The sequence below is a fragment of the Leiobunum rupestre genome, chromosome 7, assembly GCF_980474605.1.
Source record: "Leiobunum rupestre chromosome 7, qqLeiRupe1.1.hap1, whole genome shotgun sequence".
Lineage (NCBI taxonomy): Eukaryota > Metazoa > Arthropoda > Arachnida > Opiliones > Sclerosomatidae > Leiobunum > Leiobunum rupestre.
Window position 1 is genome coordinate 22682990 of NC_143390.1, and position 17375 is coordinate 22700364.

Genomic DNA, 17375 nt, shown 5'->3' on the forward strand with positions numbered 1-17375 from the left:
GTAATGTTAATGTTAAATTTTCTTCTTGCAGTTTACATTGCTGTTTTAAAATAATATTTAAACGATATTTTTTTTGCGCAAAATTAAACCAATTTCTACAAAAATACAAGAAAACTTAAATATTTTTAAACTTTTTAACACATTCCTATGATATGGGGGGATTGGGGGGTTGACACGGCGGCAACCTTCTGCACACGCACGAGTCACATTTCCGACCGAGTCTTTTCAAGCCACATTGCAAAACCTATCGAACACAAAAGTGCCGCATGGGAACGAAATATATCTTTTAAAAACCTCATTTCCGTAATTTATTTAACCGGATTGGTTCGTTATAATGAATTTGTTGTAATTTTACTATTATATAGGGTTATATATATTTAATAGTGACCGTAATTGGTAGATTAAGAAAAATATCGTTTCGCTAAGCCTAGGCCTACAAGCCCTGTGGCCTTCAAAGGCCAATAGCTTGTGAAATTATTAGGACGACGACGTGCCAAGCCTTTTTCAGGGACTGTCCGAACTTCCATCGGCCCCTTGCAAGAGCCCCACAAATTCTAAATCATCAATTTCGCCGTGTTTCATCGTAGAACTTTAAATTTATATATATATTGTTAATAGCCTTAGGCTTTAGAATTTAATAAAATATGGCCTCGACTGGTTATAATTTTGAAGAATCAAACTCTGATCGCAATGTTGAGATCTGGAAAATAAAAAAGCTGATTAAAAGCCTAGAAGCAGCAAGAGGGTAATTTAATTTTCTGAAAATGGTTTAAATTGGTACTAACGTATATTTTTAACCTAGCAATGGAACTAGTATGATTTCTTTGATCATACCACCCAAGGACCAAATATCTCGTGTTTCCAAGATGTTAGCGGATGAGTTTGGGACGGCTTCCAACATTAAGAGTAGAGTCAATAGGCTTTCTGTTTTAGGGGCTATTACCTCTGTACAACATAGGCTCAAGCTCTATACAAAAGGTATTAATGAAGCATTCTTGGGTATATATTATACTTGTACTTTAATTTGTTATTTTTTAGTTCCTGCCAATGGTTTGGTAATCTATTGTGGTACGATAGTAACAGAAGAAGGGAAAGAAAAGAAAGTTAACATAGATTTTGAGCCTTTTAAACCAATTAACACGTCGCTATATCTCTGCGATAATAAATTCCACACAGAAGTGTGTATCATGATAATTTGGAGTGAATTACGATATCCTAATGTGTTTTTTTTTAATATAGGCTTTATCAGCTTTGTTAGCAGATGATAATAAATTTGGATTTATAGTAATGGATGGAAATGGTGCTCTTTTTGGAACACTACAGGGAAATACAAGGGAAGTTCTTCATAAATTTACTGTTGATTTGCCCAAGAAACACGGTAATCAGATATAGAAAAGCCTTTTGACTCTTAAGGGATTAATATAGGATTTTCATCTAACAGGTCGTGGTGGACAATCTGCATTGCGTTTTGCCCGTCTTCGAATGGAAAAGAGGCACAATTACGTCAGAAAAGTTGCTGAAGTAGCCACTCAATTATTCATTACCAACGACAAGCCCAATATTGCTGGTCTAATCTTAGCTGGTTCTGCCGATTTCAAGACTGAACTTAGTCAGTCTGACATGTTTGATCCTGTAAGAATAAAACTATATATATTAGATGCATTTTCACTCATTGTACTATGTTTTACATTGCAGAGGCTGCAAGCTAAAGTTTTAAAATTAGTCGACGTTTCTTATGGAGGAGAAAATGGATTCAACCAGGCCATTGAACTCTCCGCTGAAGTGCTTTCCAATGTCAAATTCATCCAAGAAAAGAAATTGATTGGTATATAAACAATTTCAAAGAAAATTTATCTTGTTTATTTTGAAAGTTTTAGTGTGATATTTCTTTTCTTTTAGGTCGTTATTTTGATGAGATTTCCCAAGACACGGGGAAATTCTGTTTTGGAGTAGATGATACTCTAAAAGCTTTAGAGATGGGCTCTGTAGAAATTTTGATAGCGTGGGAAAACTTGGATATAGTTCGATACGTGCTCAAAAATCATACTACAGATGGTATTAACTTTCAACTTTTATATATGGGCTGCGTTCAGCAACAGCAAATGGTTGGACTGTTGAACGCGCATTTGCTACTGTACGACTTTTTAACTTCCGGGATTGACGTCACGTTTGCAAACGGAGAGTCAACGAAATAAGCGGCTGGAAGAGCCGGTTATTTTGTTGATAAAGCAAATCGTGACGTCACAGCACGCGGGAAGGCTAGTTGCAGACGATATTTTATAAAATTTACAACAATCGTAAAAAAGCGTTCAACAGATGTGGTGTCACGATTGCAAACGGAGATCAACTGTTAATTAACAATTTTGCCTCCGTTGAGCGTCACTGAACGCGGCCATAATATAAATAGAAAATAACTAACTATATTGTCTGCTTTCATTGTTGTTAGAAACTAAAATTTTACATCTGACGCCAGAGCAAGAGAAAGACAAATCTCATTTTGTTGATAAAGAGGTGAATTTATTTGGTCAAGTTTTGCGTATTATAGGCTAACGTTTGTTTTGTTAAAAACAGACGGGGGTTGAATTGGAGCTTGTAGAGTCGTTGCCATTACTGGAATGGTTAGCTAATAATTATAAAAATTTTGGTAAGAATGAGTTTTTACAATAAAAATCTTGCAACTAATAATTAAATCTAATCTAATTATTTAATTGAAATTTCAGGTGCCACTTTGGAAATTATTACTGATAAATCCCAAGAAGGTTCCCAATATGTTAAAGGTTTTGGAGGAATTGGAGGTAATATTATCTTATTTATTCAATAATTTTTTCTCAGCTGAACTTCTCAAATTTTAATATACGCTTTCCATAGTAGCCCCATCCCAAAGCTTGAGATTCTTTAACAGAATTTTTTAAGCATTAACAATTGATATTTTGTATTCAGGTATTTTGCGTTATCGCGTAGACTTCCAAAGTTTGGAACTATGCGACGGCTTAGATGATTTTGATTTAGATGACTTGTAAAAAAATATGCATTGAAAGAAATCTGTCCAACTTTTAACCACCTGGACATCCAAAATACATTCATCACGCTGTTAAATTAAAAAAAAAATGATAGGAATGTGGGCCAACTGTTCTTTATTATACAAATGAAGAGACTATTAAGAAAAAAAGGCTGTCTTTTGCAAATTTGTTCGCTTTAACCATATTCCAGAGCAATGAATTTAAAGAGAATGGCTCTCTGTTCAAAAAAATGTTTTTAGTTTTTTAAATTTGAACTGGGAGTCTTTATTTGTTATACTATTAAGAAAATATTCTAGGCTAATATAACTCTGACAATGGTGTCATGGTTAAAATGAGATAAATTTGTGGGGAATTTTTGGGTTTAAAACTCATACACTGTTAAAACAATTGTGTGTGTCAGCTGACATTCAGTGTGACTCCAATGAAATGAAAAAAAATTAAATAAAAATCTCTACATTTGTACGATTTACTAAGAATTTTTCATTTGAATATCATACAGAAAAAAAACAACCCTTCTGGATTAATTCGTAAGGTTATTCGCAGAGGGCGCTCCTTTGCCGGCACGAGTCAAAACAGCTCTCTAGCTTTATTTTTGCGTGTTCCAAAAACCTCGCGATTGAACGTATCAGTATACAATTTTATTTTTCCGAAAAATGATTATTTTGCAATTATAAAGATGTATTTTAGGTCGCGTAATTAGTTTCAGTGCATCATAATACGCAATGAAATCCTTTTCAGTTTTCATCGTTATGCGGTAATATTTTATAGGTAGAATTTAGGGTTACATTTTGCCTTAAATAAAGGCGAACTGTAAATTATTATTAGCCGTAATTAATATTAACTTGTTAAATAACCTTCGGAGCAAATTTATAACGGGTAAGCGATTCAAATCTTTCCATATTCCATAGATTATTTATTATTAGGCCTAAGGAATATTTCTTGTAAGAACTTTTGTGAGGGAGGGGTGTATATCAAATTTTACTGAAACTGGTTTAATTTGAGCCTTAAATTAAAATACAAAAAACGTCATTACATTGTTCTCATTATAATATTTACATAATTTTAACGTTTGATAATTGAAACTTAACATTCATCCATACGTTTCTCGCTTTTGTGAGAAAGCGCTAAAAGATAAAGGCTTTTCACTATTTTTAATACCGAAATAATCTAGGCACACGTTTAATCATACCGTTTGTAAATCTCAAGGTTTTTTAAATATTTCGTAAACATACGCACTATTTGATAAATATATGCGCGATAAATACGCTACGATCAACTATTCAACATTTCCTAATGAAAGGGGGGTGGGGGGAAAGTTGTGATATAATATCACTACATTTTTCCTTCGAGTTATGTCACCGAGTATTCTATCCTCTCCAACATAGTTTTCGTGCCTATGGAATAGTAAACTGAAAGGAAATTTTACTTTTAAAAATAAAAATGTTTGGTGTAAACTTTTGACACAGATGGCGAGAGTGTCTCTAGAATCTCTGTTTTCCTACTCGATTTAAACGATAAAAACTGTTTTAAGCATGTATTTCTGGCTTCACGTGTCCTAAGGTTTAAAGGTTTTTATTTGCCGTAAGAGAACTTACACTCTTTTGAAATGTGAACCTGACTGATGGAATCGTCATTCCAAATATAGAGTAGTTGATTTCAATACGTTCGGTAAAGTCATATTTCTTTTTTAATCGAAAACCAGGAATTTATTTATGACGAACGTACCAAATACTTCAACTAAATTTTCTTATTTACTGATACAGAACAGATTTACTGTAATTTTTGTAGATAAATTTTAAAATTATCTTTCGTAAAATACGTATGACACAATGGCGGCCATGGCCAAAGCTACGGAGTGCTACTACTCTATACCATGTGATTTTATTTTTAAAAATACCCTGAATTTTTTCCCCAAGTTTCAAAAGTATGTAAATGAAGATTGGCTAAATATAGAAAAAATATATATAACTTTTCTATTGACGTTCATAGTGGGTTTGTCGTTAGACTAGAAAATTCAAACTAAATATTGAACAAAGGCAGATATATGAACGCGCGGCATGAGGTTAGGGATGCCAATTTTAAGAGTATATGTAGGGATTTTTGGTTTCAAAAATAGCTACTGAAATTGAATAATCCATTTGGTAAACAAACGTAACGTGCCCGTATTTTAGAACAGCCAAAAGTGGACGTCCTTAATACGCGGTTGAAGCTCTATTTTCCCTATGGCAACTGAGCCAAGCTTGTTGCGTCAGCCGATAACAAACAAATAGAATGAATATCTGCTTAAGGTCAAGCAGTCGATCTAGTGGCGCTCTGTTGAAGGTCGTCGCTGTCATAACTTTCCAAAGACCCTGATAATTACCTGGTGTCCCATTATCAATAACATTGCGCTCATTTGTCGAGAGAAAAACGTTTCTCTTGTTATATAGGGAAGGAAACCTATTTTAATAAGAGCTTTCAGGAAAACATTCCAGAAATCTAAACCCCCCATATTTTCTCCCCCTTCTACTTAATGTTGTACAAAATTTCTTATCGGAGAGTCTCACTCAGACTCGTTTAGCGTGTCACCCAAGTGTCTATATGTGACAAAGCCGTCTCTGGTATCTCGCACTATCGATTTTAAAGGCAAAATATTAATTAAACGAAGCAGATATGGATCATTTGATGTATCAGTCGGAATGGCGAAAGACTGAAACCAAAGAAACCCTTTCTTGGTATGTTTTATTATTCATATTATTATTATTTTTGTCATTTTCAATCGGGGTGTAAGCTATTTGTTACGCGTTGATATCTGTTTTGTTTACGGCTTTATCCCGGCCAGTGCTGTTATAATAATAATTATTATTATCATTAAAGACTCAAAAATGGCTTTTGTAAAAGTCTAAAATAAGTTGAAATTGATTGTTTTTGCGGGAGTTTTTAAGGTTTTGGTTCTATTTTATCTAAACATATAAAACTGTAGGTTTTTCTCTCGATTATGATGGATATTTAATTGTTATATTTGCTACGAACGTTTAATTGTATAGACTTTGACATCTGCGCTGGGAAAACCGAAAATGGGCAGAGTGAAATGGTAAATACAGAGGTACCGGTGTAGGACAATATGGGTTAGTCAACGTTTAAAAAACCACGCGTATAATTTAAACTATAGTGTGTGGTTGGTTCTCATACAACAGAAAATCAAATGTAAGAACTTTAAATTTTTTTAAATTTAAACACCTATACGCGTATAAATTTACCCTTTAAGTCAAATTTCTATCTCCTTTTTAATATCGAGTATGAAACTATACTCAGTTGCGGGTTAGAAAAGGCAAAATATCTAGTACATTTGGCGGAAAGATACTAACACGAATTTCCGGTAAATTCGAATTTAACGTATTTTCTGTTGAGATCCGAAAGTTTAATACGCGTGTTATATTCATCCAGGTTAGAAATGTCTATTGAGTAAATTTCAAAGTGATAAATAAATATTTAATGTAGACTATTATTTTTAATCTTAATTATAACTTATTTTTATTTAGTATTATGCTCCTAAAACAATCATCAAATCAGCGGAATTTCTTTAGGTATGCCCCACTTGTAGTACTAAAAGAATTATTACAACTGTTTTTAAATCTTATCTATGTTAATAAATTAATTATCAAATAAACATTCAGAGGGCCCTATATGTGAGCAGTCCATTGCAATTTATAGTGAAATTCTTCACCAATTATTGCATGGCGGTCTCTATTCAGCAGACATCTTAACGTTGGAATTCAACGGAATAATTGGTGAAGAATTTCACTATAAATTGCAAGGGACTGCTCACATATAGGGCACTCTGAATGTTTATTAGTTTTACTGATATCGGAAGATTTCCGAGTAAAGCCAGAGTTCCTACACAGTACTGATGAGCCCCAAAAGGGCAAACCGGTCTACTGTTGGAATATCTGGCTAAAATTTTGACTTTTGGAATTAATTATCACTTCGAAATATAACGCGATAGACGGTAGTTTTCAAAATTATATAGAAATTCAACCGTAAACAGGCTAAATTCTGTCAATTTACAGGAGCAACAAACACAGCACTGCCAACACAAGGAGAACGCAACCCGTCAAAAGTCGTGCATTTTGTTGCGTACATTTTTCATTGGTTAGAGGCTTTAGCGCCTGCTGCCGTCGAAAGGGGAAAATTCGGAAATTGTCTTCCCACCTGCCCGTAAAACGTTCAGCGTAAAGGCTCGTCCAATCAAATTTGTACACAACACGGCGTTAGCGTGTTTAAAGGCTAGCCGCGTTCTCCTTGTGTTTGTTGCTCCTAAGTGGCAGGAACTTTCCGCCAAATGTACTAGACATCTTGCTTTTCTTAACCCGCAACCATGGAGCTCTATGCTGCAACTTAGTGTAAAGGTAACGGTAATCATACCTATCCTTATTTCTACCACTATCTTTATCTACCGAGGTACGATTGTAGCAGGCAAATCTTATTTATCGTAAACGTCATAAATGAATCTATACCAAATAGAATTATCATATAACATTACGCCATTATCCCGACCTAATTCGTTCGATTGAGCGTGTTTTTCCATTACCCAATATTTGTTAACTTAGTTTTTTGTTTGTGTTTGTGTTTGTGTTTGGAGAGACATAAACGGATAGGATATTAGCTCTTATTGGAATTTAACCCCTAATTTGTAACTAAAAATGACGTTAATCGAAATACTTCGATAATTAAATGGCAAAGATCAACTCCTCCCCCGTTAAAACCAAACGTACCCCGTAATCGAACCATGTACAAGATTTAATCAGAGACGTATTTAGCCTACTAAGAACTTACGAATCTACCTTTCAGTCCCGCTAAGCTAACATCCAAGGCACTACATGTCATCTAGCGACTTTGAATGCCTTTGTCCCTGTGGCCGGGTTAAATCGCGTAGGAGAGTGGTGGTAGGACCTTCAACCGAGGGGTCGGACATTTACCAAAATCCCGTACACTTTGTCTAAAATCGCAAAATCTTTTAACTCTCTCTATGGTAAATTAACATTGAAATCCCAAAATCACTTCAAAAAGTAACGATAAAATCCCCAAAATCTCTACGAAATCCCGAAATCCCGTACAAAATAATGTCCGACCCCTCGCCTTCAACAGCTTCCTACACTCACTATTACCGTTACCTCTTCTGTTTGACGGAAAATCTACATTTTCTCAATTATATCACGCATTGTTTCCCACAAATCGTCTATAATTAGTTACGAAAAAAAGATAAATTCAACTATTAAGGTAAAACACTGCGAAAATGGTGTTTTCTGGTATTTTGAAAGCGCTTAGATTGAAATAGAGTTTTGTTTTGGAAACGTGAAGTACTATAGTCAGTTGAAGGCTAAGAAAGACAAAACATATAGTACAGTCGGCGCAAGGATACCTCAGACCATTTACGGCCAGTCGACCGCGCGAAATTTGAATTTGACCACTTTACGGTCCATTTAAAATTTCGTGATTTTCATCGTCTTTTCGCGCCATCTAGGAACCGAAATTGGAATCTATTTTTTAATATCATGTTGTCATGAGTTTAATTACTGAATACAGCCGAATTATTTTGCCAAAGAAAGTTCGATAATGGAAGCTAAAAATATTTTAAATATCCCAAGAAGTTACTATAAAAAGCACGATAAAGGTTTATTGTTAACAAGTAAAGAGGAAAACATCATTTTAAACGTCTATAGCTCATTATGACAACGTAAGCCCCAAGAAACCGTGGTAACTATTTTAAAAGAAACTGCCGATTTAACTGGTAAGACGTAGAAATAAATTTACAAAATTAAATAATTATACATACTATTTTAAATTTAAGAATGATAGGAATGCCTTATCTTTTAAATCTGCTCGCCACCACAATTATGAAATTTAAAAATAAAGATTCCAATTTTGGTTTCTAGATGGCGCTAAAAGACGACGAAAAGAGCAAAATTCGAATTTGACCGTAAAGTGGCTAAATTAAAATTTCGCGCGGTGGAATGACCGGAAACGATCTGAGGGATCCTTGTGCCTATTGTACTATATATATTGTCTTTCTTAGCCTGCAACCTAGGAGCAACAAACACAAGGAGAACGCAGCTAGCCTTTAAACACGCTAACGAAGGGTGGTGTACGAATTTCATTGGACGAGCGTCACGAGCCTTTACGATGAACGTTTTACGGGCTTGGGGGAAGACAATTTCCGAATTTTCCCCTTCCGACGGCAGCAGTCTAGCCAATGAAAAACGTACACAAGAAAATCCACGACTTTTGACGGGTTGCGTTCTCCTTGTGTGGGCTGTTGTGTTTGTTGCGCCTAGCTGCAACTGACTATAGGTTTTATAGTTCTATAATTATTTCGATTAAATATCCCAGACATATTAGTCGATTTTACGGGCAACTTTACTAGAGACTAGCTGGGTGGCGAAACTCCGACACATTCAAAATGAAAACAGAACGCAGTAGTAACTGTCTCCACGCATGGCACCGTGCCCAATGTAACCAACTGGTTATTGACAATATTAACCAATTTTACGTTGACTACATAATAATTTGCCTTTTATTATACGACCTAGTGTCTATAGAAGAAGGCTTTTAAAAAACTTTGCAATAATTTAAGCTTTTTGCGTGTGTATGCCTAAAGAACTAAGAAACTCAGTCTTTTATCTAGCTGGGGTACCTGGTATTTCCCGGGGGAATATGCCAATTTGTATAACCTAATTAATAAATTAATTAAAGTTGTTTTGCCGACCGTAACCGTCGAAAACCTGCACAGTCAGGATGCCAAATGTGGTCGACCTAAGTTGAAAACTGTAGATTCCTATAGCGGACAAACACTCCTCTTGTATATTAGATAGAAGGTATATTATTTTTAATTTAATATCTTTACGATGAAGATACGAATTATTAAAAAAATTAGGTTTGACACCGCAGTACTAAACATTAGCAGGGCTTAGTATGAAATAAAGTTGAATTTAACGATTTATTTTATTTAATTAGTAATAAATTCCAAAAGAGTTAGTAGTTTACGGCGTTTAAAAATATTGTTGGCATGTTTACTTTTTGTTCCTGTAAACGTGTCGTTCCGTACGTTCTCAGTAGCCTGAATACGCTCTTGATATAATTTATTCCTTAGTTGAATTTCTTTTAGAATTTTTCTTCGGGGTGAGACGTTATAGATTCCCTAATGAAAAAAGTCGCGTTATTTTTGGGGGAATGTAGAAATTAATGAAAAAAAGATACCGTGTCGTTTGAGAGGGAGGGGGTTTCTTTTGAATAGCACATTTTGCAAGAATTCGTGACCTATTTCGAAGCGTTTGGATTTTTTTCCCATTTTGGCTTGATAGTCGAACCAAAGGCTAATCCGCCTTTTTTAAATATATATATATATATATATATATATATATATATATATATATATATATATATATATATATATATATATATATATATATATATATATATATTTTTTACCTTATTCAAAGGGTTAATAAATTATTCTTTCTTTTCTGAAGGATACGGTTTTTCCCAACATTAAATTTACGTAATTTTACTTTTTAGTTAGCCAAGAAAATAAATAATAATGTAAAAACATTTCAACAATAGTAATTCCACTTTCAATATCCAGGATATTTGCAATTTGTTTTGGAGAGTAAACTCTTATTTTTTGCCTAGTCATTAAATGCCGGAAAGAGTACTTATATTATGGAGTAATTTACGCGCTAGTTTTTTTACCGTAACGAACCAATATCTAATTCGCGTAGCGTGATAATCATTAGGGGCTCGTCTTAATTCTACGGGAAACGATTTTCCATCATAATTTGGGGAAATACGCGCAAATCGACGCGAAAATTTGTTTTCCCGAAATGATGACCTCAAAATTTTAAATTTGGGCTTTCACAGAAAAAAAATTAACTCCCGAAAGTAAAACCCGTTCTATTGTATTACGGTAAATACACGTAATGAATGAATAAATTTCTTTAAAATAAAGTATAATCAGCAAAATGATTTCCTTAAATTAGTTCTATAAATATTAGACGCTTAAGTTCCTCGTAGTCATACGTCATAACCATTGCCGGATTAAGACCTTGTGGGGCCCTAGGCCCAAGCTAATTTTGGTGCCCCTTTCCGAGGCGCTCCCGCTATTTGTAATTGACATATGGATGGAAAATACAATTTCCATGTAGACTTTAATAATGTATTGCTTTACATGGTATTGAAAAATGTGGACGCATATACTAAAATTACTCCGGAATAATTTTTTTCTGAAAAGTAAATTTAAATTTAATTTTTTCGAAACTTCTTAGTGCCCCTTGTAGACATGGTGCCCTAGGCCCAGGCCTAATCGGCCTATTGGTTAATCCGGTCATAACTAAGCCCCGCCTTGAAATGGCCGCCATGACATAATTTCACGTCACAGATCACGAGGCAAAACGACAAGCGATCCCGCGAAATAATCACCTGACCGCCATGGGCGTCTTAACAGGGTTCATACAAACCTGGAGAACCTGGAAAACCTGGAAATATCAGTGAAACAGATTCTTTCCAAAAAATCAGGGAAATATCAGGGAAATTTTAAATATTTAACCAAAACCTGGATATATCAGGGAAATTCGTTTGAGTCTGGAAGCGCCTTAATAATGATATAATTTTTTTCGATTAAACGAAAACATACGGTGTTTTAGCACCTGGAAATATCAGGGAAATTTCCAGGAGAAAACCTGGAAATATCAGGGAAATTAATTTTCCAAATGTTGTATGAACCCTGTCTTAATGTCATGGCTGAACTATACGCGTTACCGTGGCAACGAACACGAGCCACACCCACGAGTAAGCTATGATATTCGTAGTAAAAATCAAACTAGGGAGATTAATCGTAATCAGCCGCTAAAGTTAACGGGAAAGTATCGTTGCTTTTAGCCTATCTAATTCCGTCAATGCATCAAATACACGATTTTATGATATGTGTCGCCGCTACTCGAAACGACTTGACGCTAAGCGGTATATCCGCTTTCCATAAGACAGCGCTTATTATGGATTGCCGATTGGTCCGATAATAACAACCGCGAGCGCGTGCCGGGGATCGGGATCCGAATGATTGGTTGGCCTTTACAACAACGGCGCTCTGAGTAATTGGACGTACGCGAAGAAGAGAATCTTCGTGCCTAGCACCGACTGTTTTTCCTCCCAACAGTGGCGAGCCAGTCCTTGACGGGTGCCGTTTTCAACTCCGCGTCTGATAAAAAGCCACTTCCATTGTTATCTAACTGGTTTCCCCCGCGCGTTATCCATTCCGATAGTCAGCTCGCCTTGAGAAACGTCCGCTAAAAAAGGCCGTATTCTGTCGCTACTAATTGGCCACGCTCTCCGACTCTGTTAGGTTGGACTCTGGTTTTTTGGCGTCCTCGGTACTTGATGGAACGTGCGTCTCGTCGAACTTGTGCCAGCTCTCTCTCTTCCTGGACCATTCCTCGTCTTCCGAAGACTCATCCCTGATGGATTCGCCGACCGCCTCTTCCTCGCCTTCTTCCACGCTCAACGGCGCTGGACCCGTCGCCTTGACCAATGGCACCACATATCTCGCACCCCGTAAGTACTTAATCGTCTCTTCTATAACTAACAGGGGCGTGGGAACGTTCTAGAAGTTGGAGGGGGCAAAAAGAAACCAAAAGGGGTCTGGAGAATGGTTTTGAATTTTTAATGGAGTGTAGCTTCTCCGAATGCATTTTTACATTTTTCTGCTATATACATTGGCGGGAAAAGACTGAAATTTAAACACAGTTGAGGTTCTATAAGCTTTATATGCTTTTAAAATATAATTTGAGCCTTGCGTAGATTTCAACTGACCAAAAAGTTGGAGGGGGCAATAACATTAGTTGCCCCTCCCAGTAAAATTCTAGGGAGGGGCATTGCCCCCCTTGCCCCCCCCCCCTGGTTCCTACGCCCCTGATAACTAATGTCCTCCCGCCCGTTGCATTTAACGATTAGTTGATGAAATTACTTTCGCGACCTTTGATTGTATAGTAATAATCTAAATTAAAGGTTGTAGTAGTAATGGTACTTTATTCAATCTACAATTAAAGGTTATTTTATTACCGTGAAAATTAAAGTGGTATTTAACCGTTTCTTTCGGTCGTTAGAAGATGGAATTTAATCTGTCGCGGGGTTCTATGTAGTTTTTTTCCCCATTTGAAATAAAGATTCGGGCTTTAAAATTCCAATGCCTTCTTTCGTAATCTCAACCTCGTAACATTTCCCCCTCCCTCGTTCTAGCTGAAAGTTTAGATTACATTCTCGTATATTTTGAGCCTTAAGTTGACGTAAATATTTTTTTTTGGTAATTCTACCGCGTTTATCGTTCCGCGGGGAATTAAAATAATCGACACGTCGTTCCCTAAAAAATTCGAGGATACGCTATATATTTAATTCAATTCTTTTTTATTCCTACGGATTGTCGGCAGGTGTTTTAATTAAATGCGTAATTCAGATAATTTTTTTGAATAGGTTACAAACTAACAATGTAAAGCGTTGTATCGTTTCTTTAACGAGTAGCGTAGCCAAGATTTTGCATCGGAGGTGGAAGGGATTTCGAATGTTACGTCCTTGGCGTAGATGCGTATTTTTGTCGTATAATATGTAATTAAAATATACGACGACGAAATTTGTTTTAATTACGAGGTAGGCTGTCGCTTGTGTCGCGCGCTATAGCGTTAGGGATCTGATTGTATAGGATTTACCCTTTGAAGTTTGGTGACGCGTGGAAAATTTCGGACGTTAAATAGTATTTCGTCGTATCTTGACTTAGCCATGCCTTGGTTCGGAATGGACATTGGCGGCACTCTGGTCAAGCTGGTTTACTTCGAGCCCACCGACTTGGACGAGGAGGACGAAGAAGAAGAGAACATGATAAAAATCAGACATTACTTGGAGAAGAACTCCGCCTACGGGAAAACCGGACAACGCGATGTTCATTTGCAGGTGACGATTACTTTCGCCGTCTTTTAATTTTTTTTTTGGTTGTTAATCGAGTCGTCGCCTTCCCAGATGAACAACGTCAAGATCAACCGTCGGCGAGGGAACCTCCACTTCATCCGCTTTCCGACCAGCGAGATGAAGGCCTTCCTGGACCTGGCCAAGTCGAAAGGGATGGCCAGTATGGCCAGTACCGTGTGCGCCACGGGCGGCGGCGCCTATAAGTTTGAAGAAGATTTCAGGCGGGTTGGTGTGAGTCGAATCTTTTTCCAATTCCTTTCCCCGAAATTACACCCCCGAGCGCTTCAATGGGATGTCGTTGGATTCTCTCTTCTCAGTCTCGCTGGTTATTCTTATTTTCCAATTTAATTCGATTGTTTATGATTTTTTTCTTGATTGCCTCCGGTATGGTTCTTAAAAGGTCTTTAACTGTCATTTTGGTCTATGGTTATAAGACGATTGATCCGCCTGATGATTTTGGTGGTTTGCCTCCGTCTACTCTCTTTATCCCACCTTGTCCCGTCCTTTTCCCGATACGTTTTTGATTTAACCACTCGTGAATTAGCCGTTAACTAATTGAGAACTGAATCGTCGAATGTCTAGGAGGTCAATTTGGAACTTCATAAATTCGACGAGTTGGACTCTCTGATTTCGGGCATCCACTTCATCGAAGCCAATGACTCGAGAGAGTGTTACTATTTCTCGGACCCAACCGACGACCAAAGATGCCATAAAGAAGCCTTCGACTTCAGCGCCCCCTACCCCTATCTGGTGGTCAACATCGGATCCGGGGTCTCCGTTCTCGCCGTTTACTCTCCTAACCAATACAAAAGAATCACCGGAACCAGGTCAGTTAGCTCTACTTTCCTTCCGCCCAATATAAATTTCTAAGACGTAAATAAACCGTGACAGTTTGGGCGGTGGTACGTTCCTGGGACTTTGTTGTTTGCTGACGGGCTGCGAAACCTTCGAAGAGGCCATCGACTTGGCTACCAGCGGCGACAGTACGAGAGTGGACAAACTGGTCAAAGACATCTACGGCGGCGACTACCCCAAGTTCAACTTGCGCGCCGAAACTGTCGCCAGTAGCTTCGGAAACATGATCTCCGAGGACAAAAGGGCGACGGTCAGCAAGGCGGATTTGGCCAAGGCTACTTTGGTCACTATCACCAACAACATCGGCTCCATTGCCAGAATGTGCGCCCTAAACGAGGTGAAACCATATTTATCAATTACGCGCTTTTGCGTGGGTAAAGTTTTCAAATTTCTTATGAACGGAGAGTATGCTTTTTTTAACGGCTGAATTGACGTCAGCGGTAGTTATTCAAGTAAAATTGAAAGCGGTTCGCTAACTTCGCTTTTTGTCGTGGGTATTTATAGAGATTACTCGATAGAAAATATATCCTTTTTTCCGTGTTATACGATTGACTGACTCTGGAACGTGATTTTACTTTGAAAGATTTCGTAAATTGATAGACACGGTAACGCGATTTAGGACCACTTTTCCCCGTTCGCTCAAAATTAAGTCAAGTAGCGCTAGACCCGTCTAAATCCATAAACCATTTAAGTTTCCAACGATGCCAGTAGGGTTTTCCCTACAATCAATCGTTGCCTACGATATTATAAAGGCACGTGAAATTTCTTCTATTTATTTTTGGGATTTTAGTTCGCCAATTCTGGCCACTAGACTCTCTCGTATCGGGACTAAATTGCCTAGGCCATAGCACGGCCAACTTAAACTGTTCGCGCTATAACGGATGACCCATTCGCTGAAATTCCGCGAGCAAAGATTTTCCCGCTATAACGAGCGTGGCGCTGAACTCATACAGTTTTTTATATTGGCTTTAATGCAAAAAGAGTGTTATTAACGCGTCCTATACGCTTATTTTAAAATATCACGTGCATATCGGCAACTTTTGCAATTTACTGGTAATAATACATATTAATTTATTAATATTTACAAGTTTTGACCAAGGTAATTGCGTAAAAATGACCAGAATACAATTTTAATACGAATAAGTTTGAATTCCACACCTTTATTCTGTATAATAAAACTATTCCAAATATAATATTCCGCTAGGGGTGCTCAACTCGTACAGATATCTTTGGCTCGTAGGTTAACATAGCGCGAACCGCGCTTGATCAAAGTTGGCCGTTGCCATAGCGAGGATTTAATGTTTTATTTTTGGTCGTCGAAAGACACCCTTTTGAGACACATAAGTGAGCTCAGCAATACAAAATATGGCTTTACAAACTGTTGAATTATAACAAATTTGGGAATTAATTTTAAATTTTTTTTTAGCTTATAAGAAGTTTAAGAAATCTGTGAATATACGTACTGAACTTTGACCTTTATTTTTACAGGGTATGCAACGTGTGGTATTCGTTGGTAACTTCCTGAGGGTCAACCCTCTGTCCATGAAACTATTGGCCTTCGCCATGGACTTTTGGTCCAAAGGGACACTGAAAGCGCTCTTTCTCGAACACGAGGTTTGTCCTCTTTGACCTTAAAATCGTCATCGCCATCTTCTTGACCTTTGAACCGTTCTAGGGTTACTTCGGCGCTGTCGGCTGTCTATTGGAGTTGATGAAAACGGGCTTATAGCCAAAAAAACGTCGTGACGAGGGGGGCTGACTTTGGAAGAAATGTTACCTCCCCTCTTTCCTTCGCATTTTTTTTTTAAAAGAGTTTGGGGGACCATATTTTTTATCTTTTTCTTTTGAAAAGTACCCTGTGGGAGATTTACTACTCTAATTGGTAGAAATCTAACTATTTGTGTACAAAGTACATAATATTAACGTGGGCATAAACGGAAAAGTATTCCTTTGAACATTTTCGCGACGGAACATTATATTGACGCTTTCATAGCGTACCGCTGTCCGCTGGCTGTTTCAAGCGCCAGCTATTACTTTTTGTGGTGATTTAGGACACTTCTTACCTACTTCAATATTTAAAACGAACAATTAGACCCCACCCATTTATTTTTATTATAGTTTTTGTCTTAAAAGTACAAATTATTAATTTCTTAATTATCGCGTTGTTTCTCGTTTCTTTCTGTATTTTAATTATTTATAAAAAAAAATAAATTTAAAGTTTAGATAAGGGATTTTTTTTTTATATTGTAAATTGTGTTCGAAATAGCCCAGTGTGGTTCGATATAATGGTAATTCTGAAACTAAAAAGACTTTTCATCAGAAGTTAATTATCTTCTGATTTCATTGAAACTAAAACTTGTTCTGGTATCCTGTTCTTACATCGTACGACGTATTTTAGTTTTAAAAATTAAAATATATTCATGATTTTTTTTCTTTTCGAAATCACTGGCCAGTTCCTTCGTTACGTTTCGGGGGAAATAACTTTGTACAGAAGAATATATAAATATGTTTTGT

General features: G+C 36.8%; 2 protein-coding genes across 5 annotated transcripts; both read left to right on the forward strand.

The window, feature by feature from the left end:
* The first annotated feature begins 177 nt into the window (after positions 1 to 177).
* Positions 178 to 3463, forward strand: eRF1 (eukaryotic release factor 1). Its single transcript, XM_090180574.1, has 11 exons — positions 178 to 745; positions 803 to 978; positions 1039 to 1178; positions 1240 to 1378; positions 1442 to 1632; positions 1696 to 1825; positions 1900 to 2055; positions 2447 to 2511; positions 2572 to 2644; positions 2721 to 2795; positions 2941 to 3463. Exons 1-11 carry the CDS (start codon positions 645 to 647, stop codon positions 3018 to 3020), a joined length of 1326 nt encoding a protein of 441 aa, XP_090036700.1. The 5' UTR covers positions 178 to 644; the 3' UTR covers positions 3021 to 3463.
* A 276-nt stretch (positions 3464 to 3739) lies between these two features.
* Positions 3740 to 17355, forward strand: fbl (pantothenate kinase 3 fbl). Of its 4 annotated transcripts, none has more exons than XM_090180572.1 (8): positions 3740 to 3896; positions 12394 to 12602; positions 13819 to 13991; positions 14058 to 14237; positions 14589 to 14833; positions 14898 to 15198; positions 16350 to 16475; positions 16537 to 17354. In XM_090180572.1, exons 2-8 carry the CDS (start codon positions 12509 to 12511, stop codon positions 16588 to 16590), a joined length of 1173 nt encoding a protein of 390 aa, XP_090036698.1. In that variant the 5' UTR covers positions 3740 to 3896; positions 12394 to 12508; the 3' UTR covers positions 16591 to 17354. The 4 variants fall into 4 exon arrangements, with proteins under 4 accessions (XP_090036698.1, XP_090036697.1, XP_090036695.1 ...); XM_090180571.1 differs by lacking the exon at positions 3740 to 3896 and adding an exon at positions 5594 to 5734 and having other exon boundaries at positions 14058 to 14231; positions 16537 to 17355; XM_090180569.1 differs by lacking the exon at positions 3740 to 3896 and adding an exon at positions 5601 to 5734.
* The last annotated feature ends 20 nt before the right edge of the window (positions 17356 to 17375 follow it).

Coding starts and splice junctions, on each gene's coding strand:
- eRF1 (XM_090180574.1), top strand. CDS start 645: ATGGCCTCGACTGGTTATAATTTTGAAGAATCAAACTCTGATCGCAAT. Junction 1,633..1,695: donor AGTCTGACATGTTTGATCCT/GTAAGAATAAAA, acceptor TTTACATTGCAG/AGGCTGCAAGCTAAAGTTTT. Junction 1,826..1,899: donor CCAAGAAAAGAAATTGATTG/GTATATAAACAA, acceptor CTTTTCTTTTAG/GTCGTTATTTTGATGAGATT.
- fbl (XM_090180569.1), top strand. CDS start 5,673: ATGGATCATTTGATGTATCAGTCGGAATGGCGAAAGACTGAAACCAAA. Junction 13,992..14,057: donor AACGCGATGTTCATTTGCAG/GTGACGATTACT, acceptor TCGCCTTCCCAG/ATGAACAACGTCAAGATCAA. Junction 16,476..16,536: donor CGCTCTTTCTCGAACACGAG/GTTTGTCCTCTT, acceptor GAACCGTTCTAG/GGTTACTTCGGCGCTGTCGG.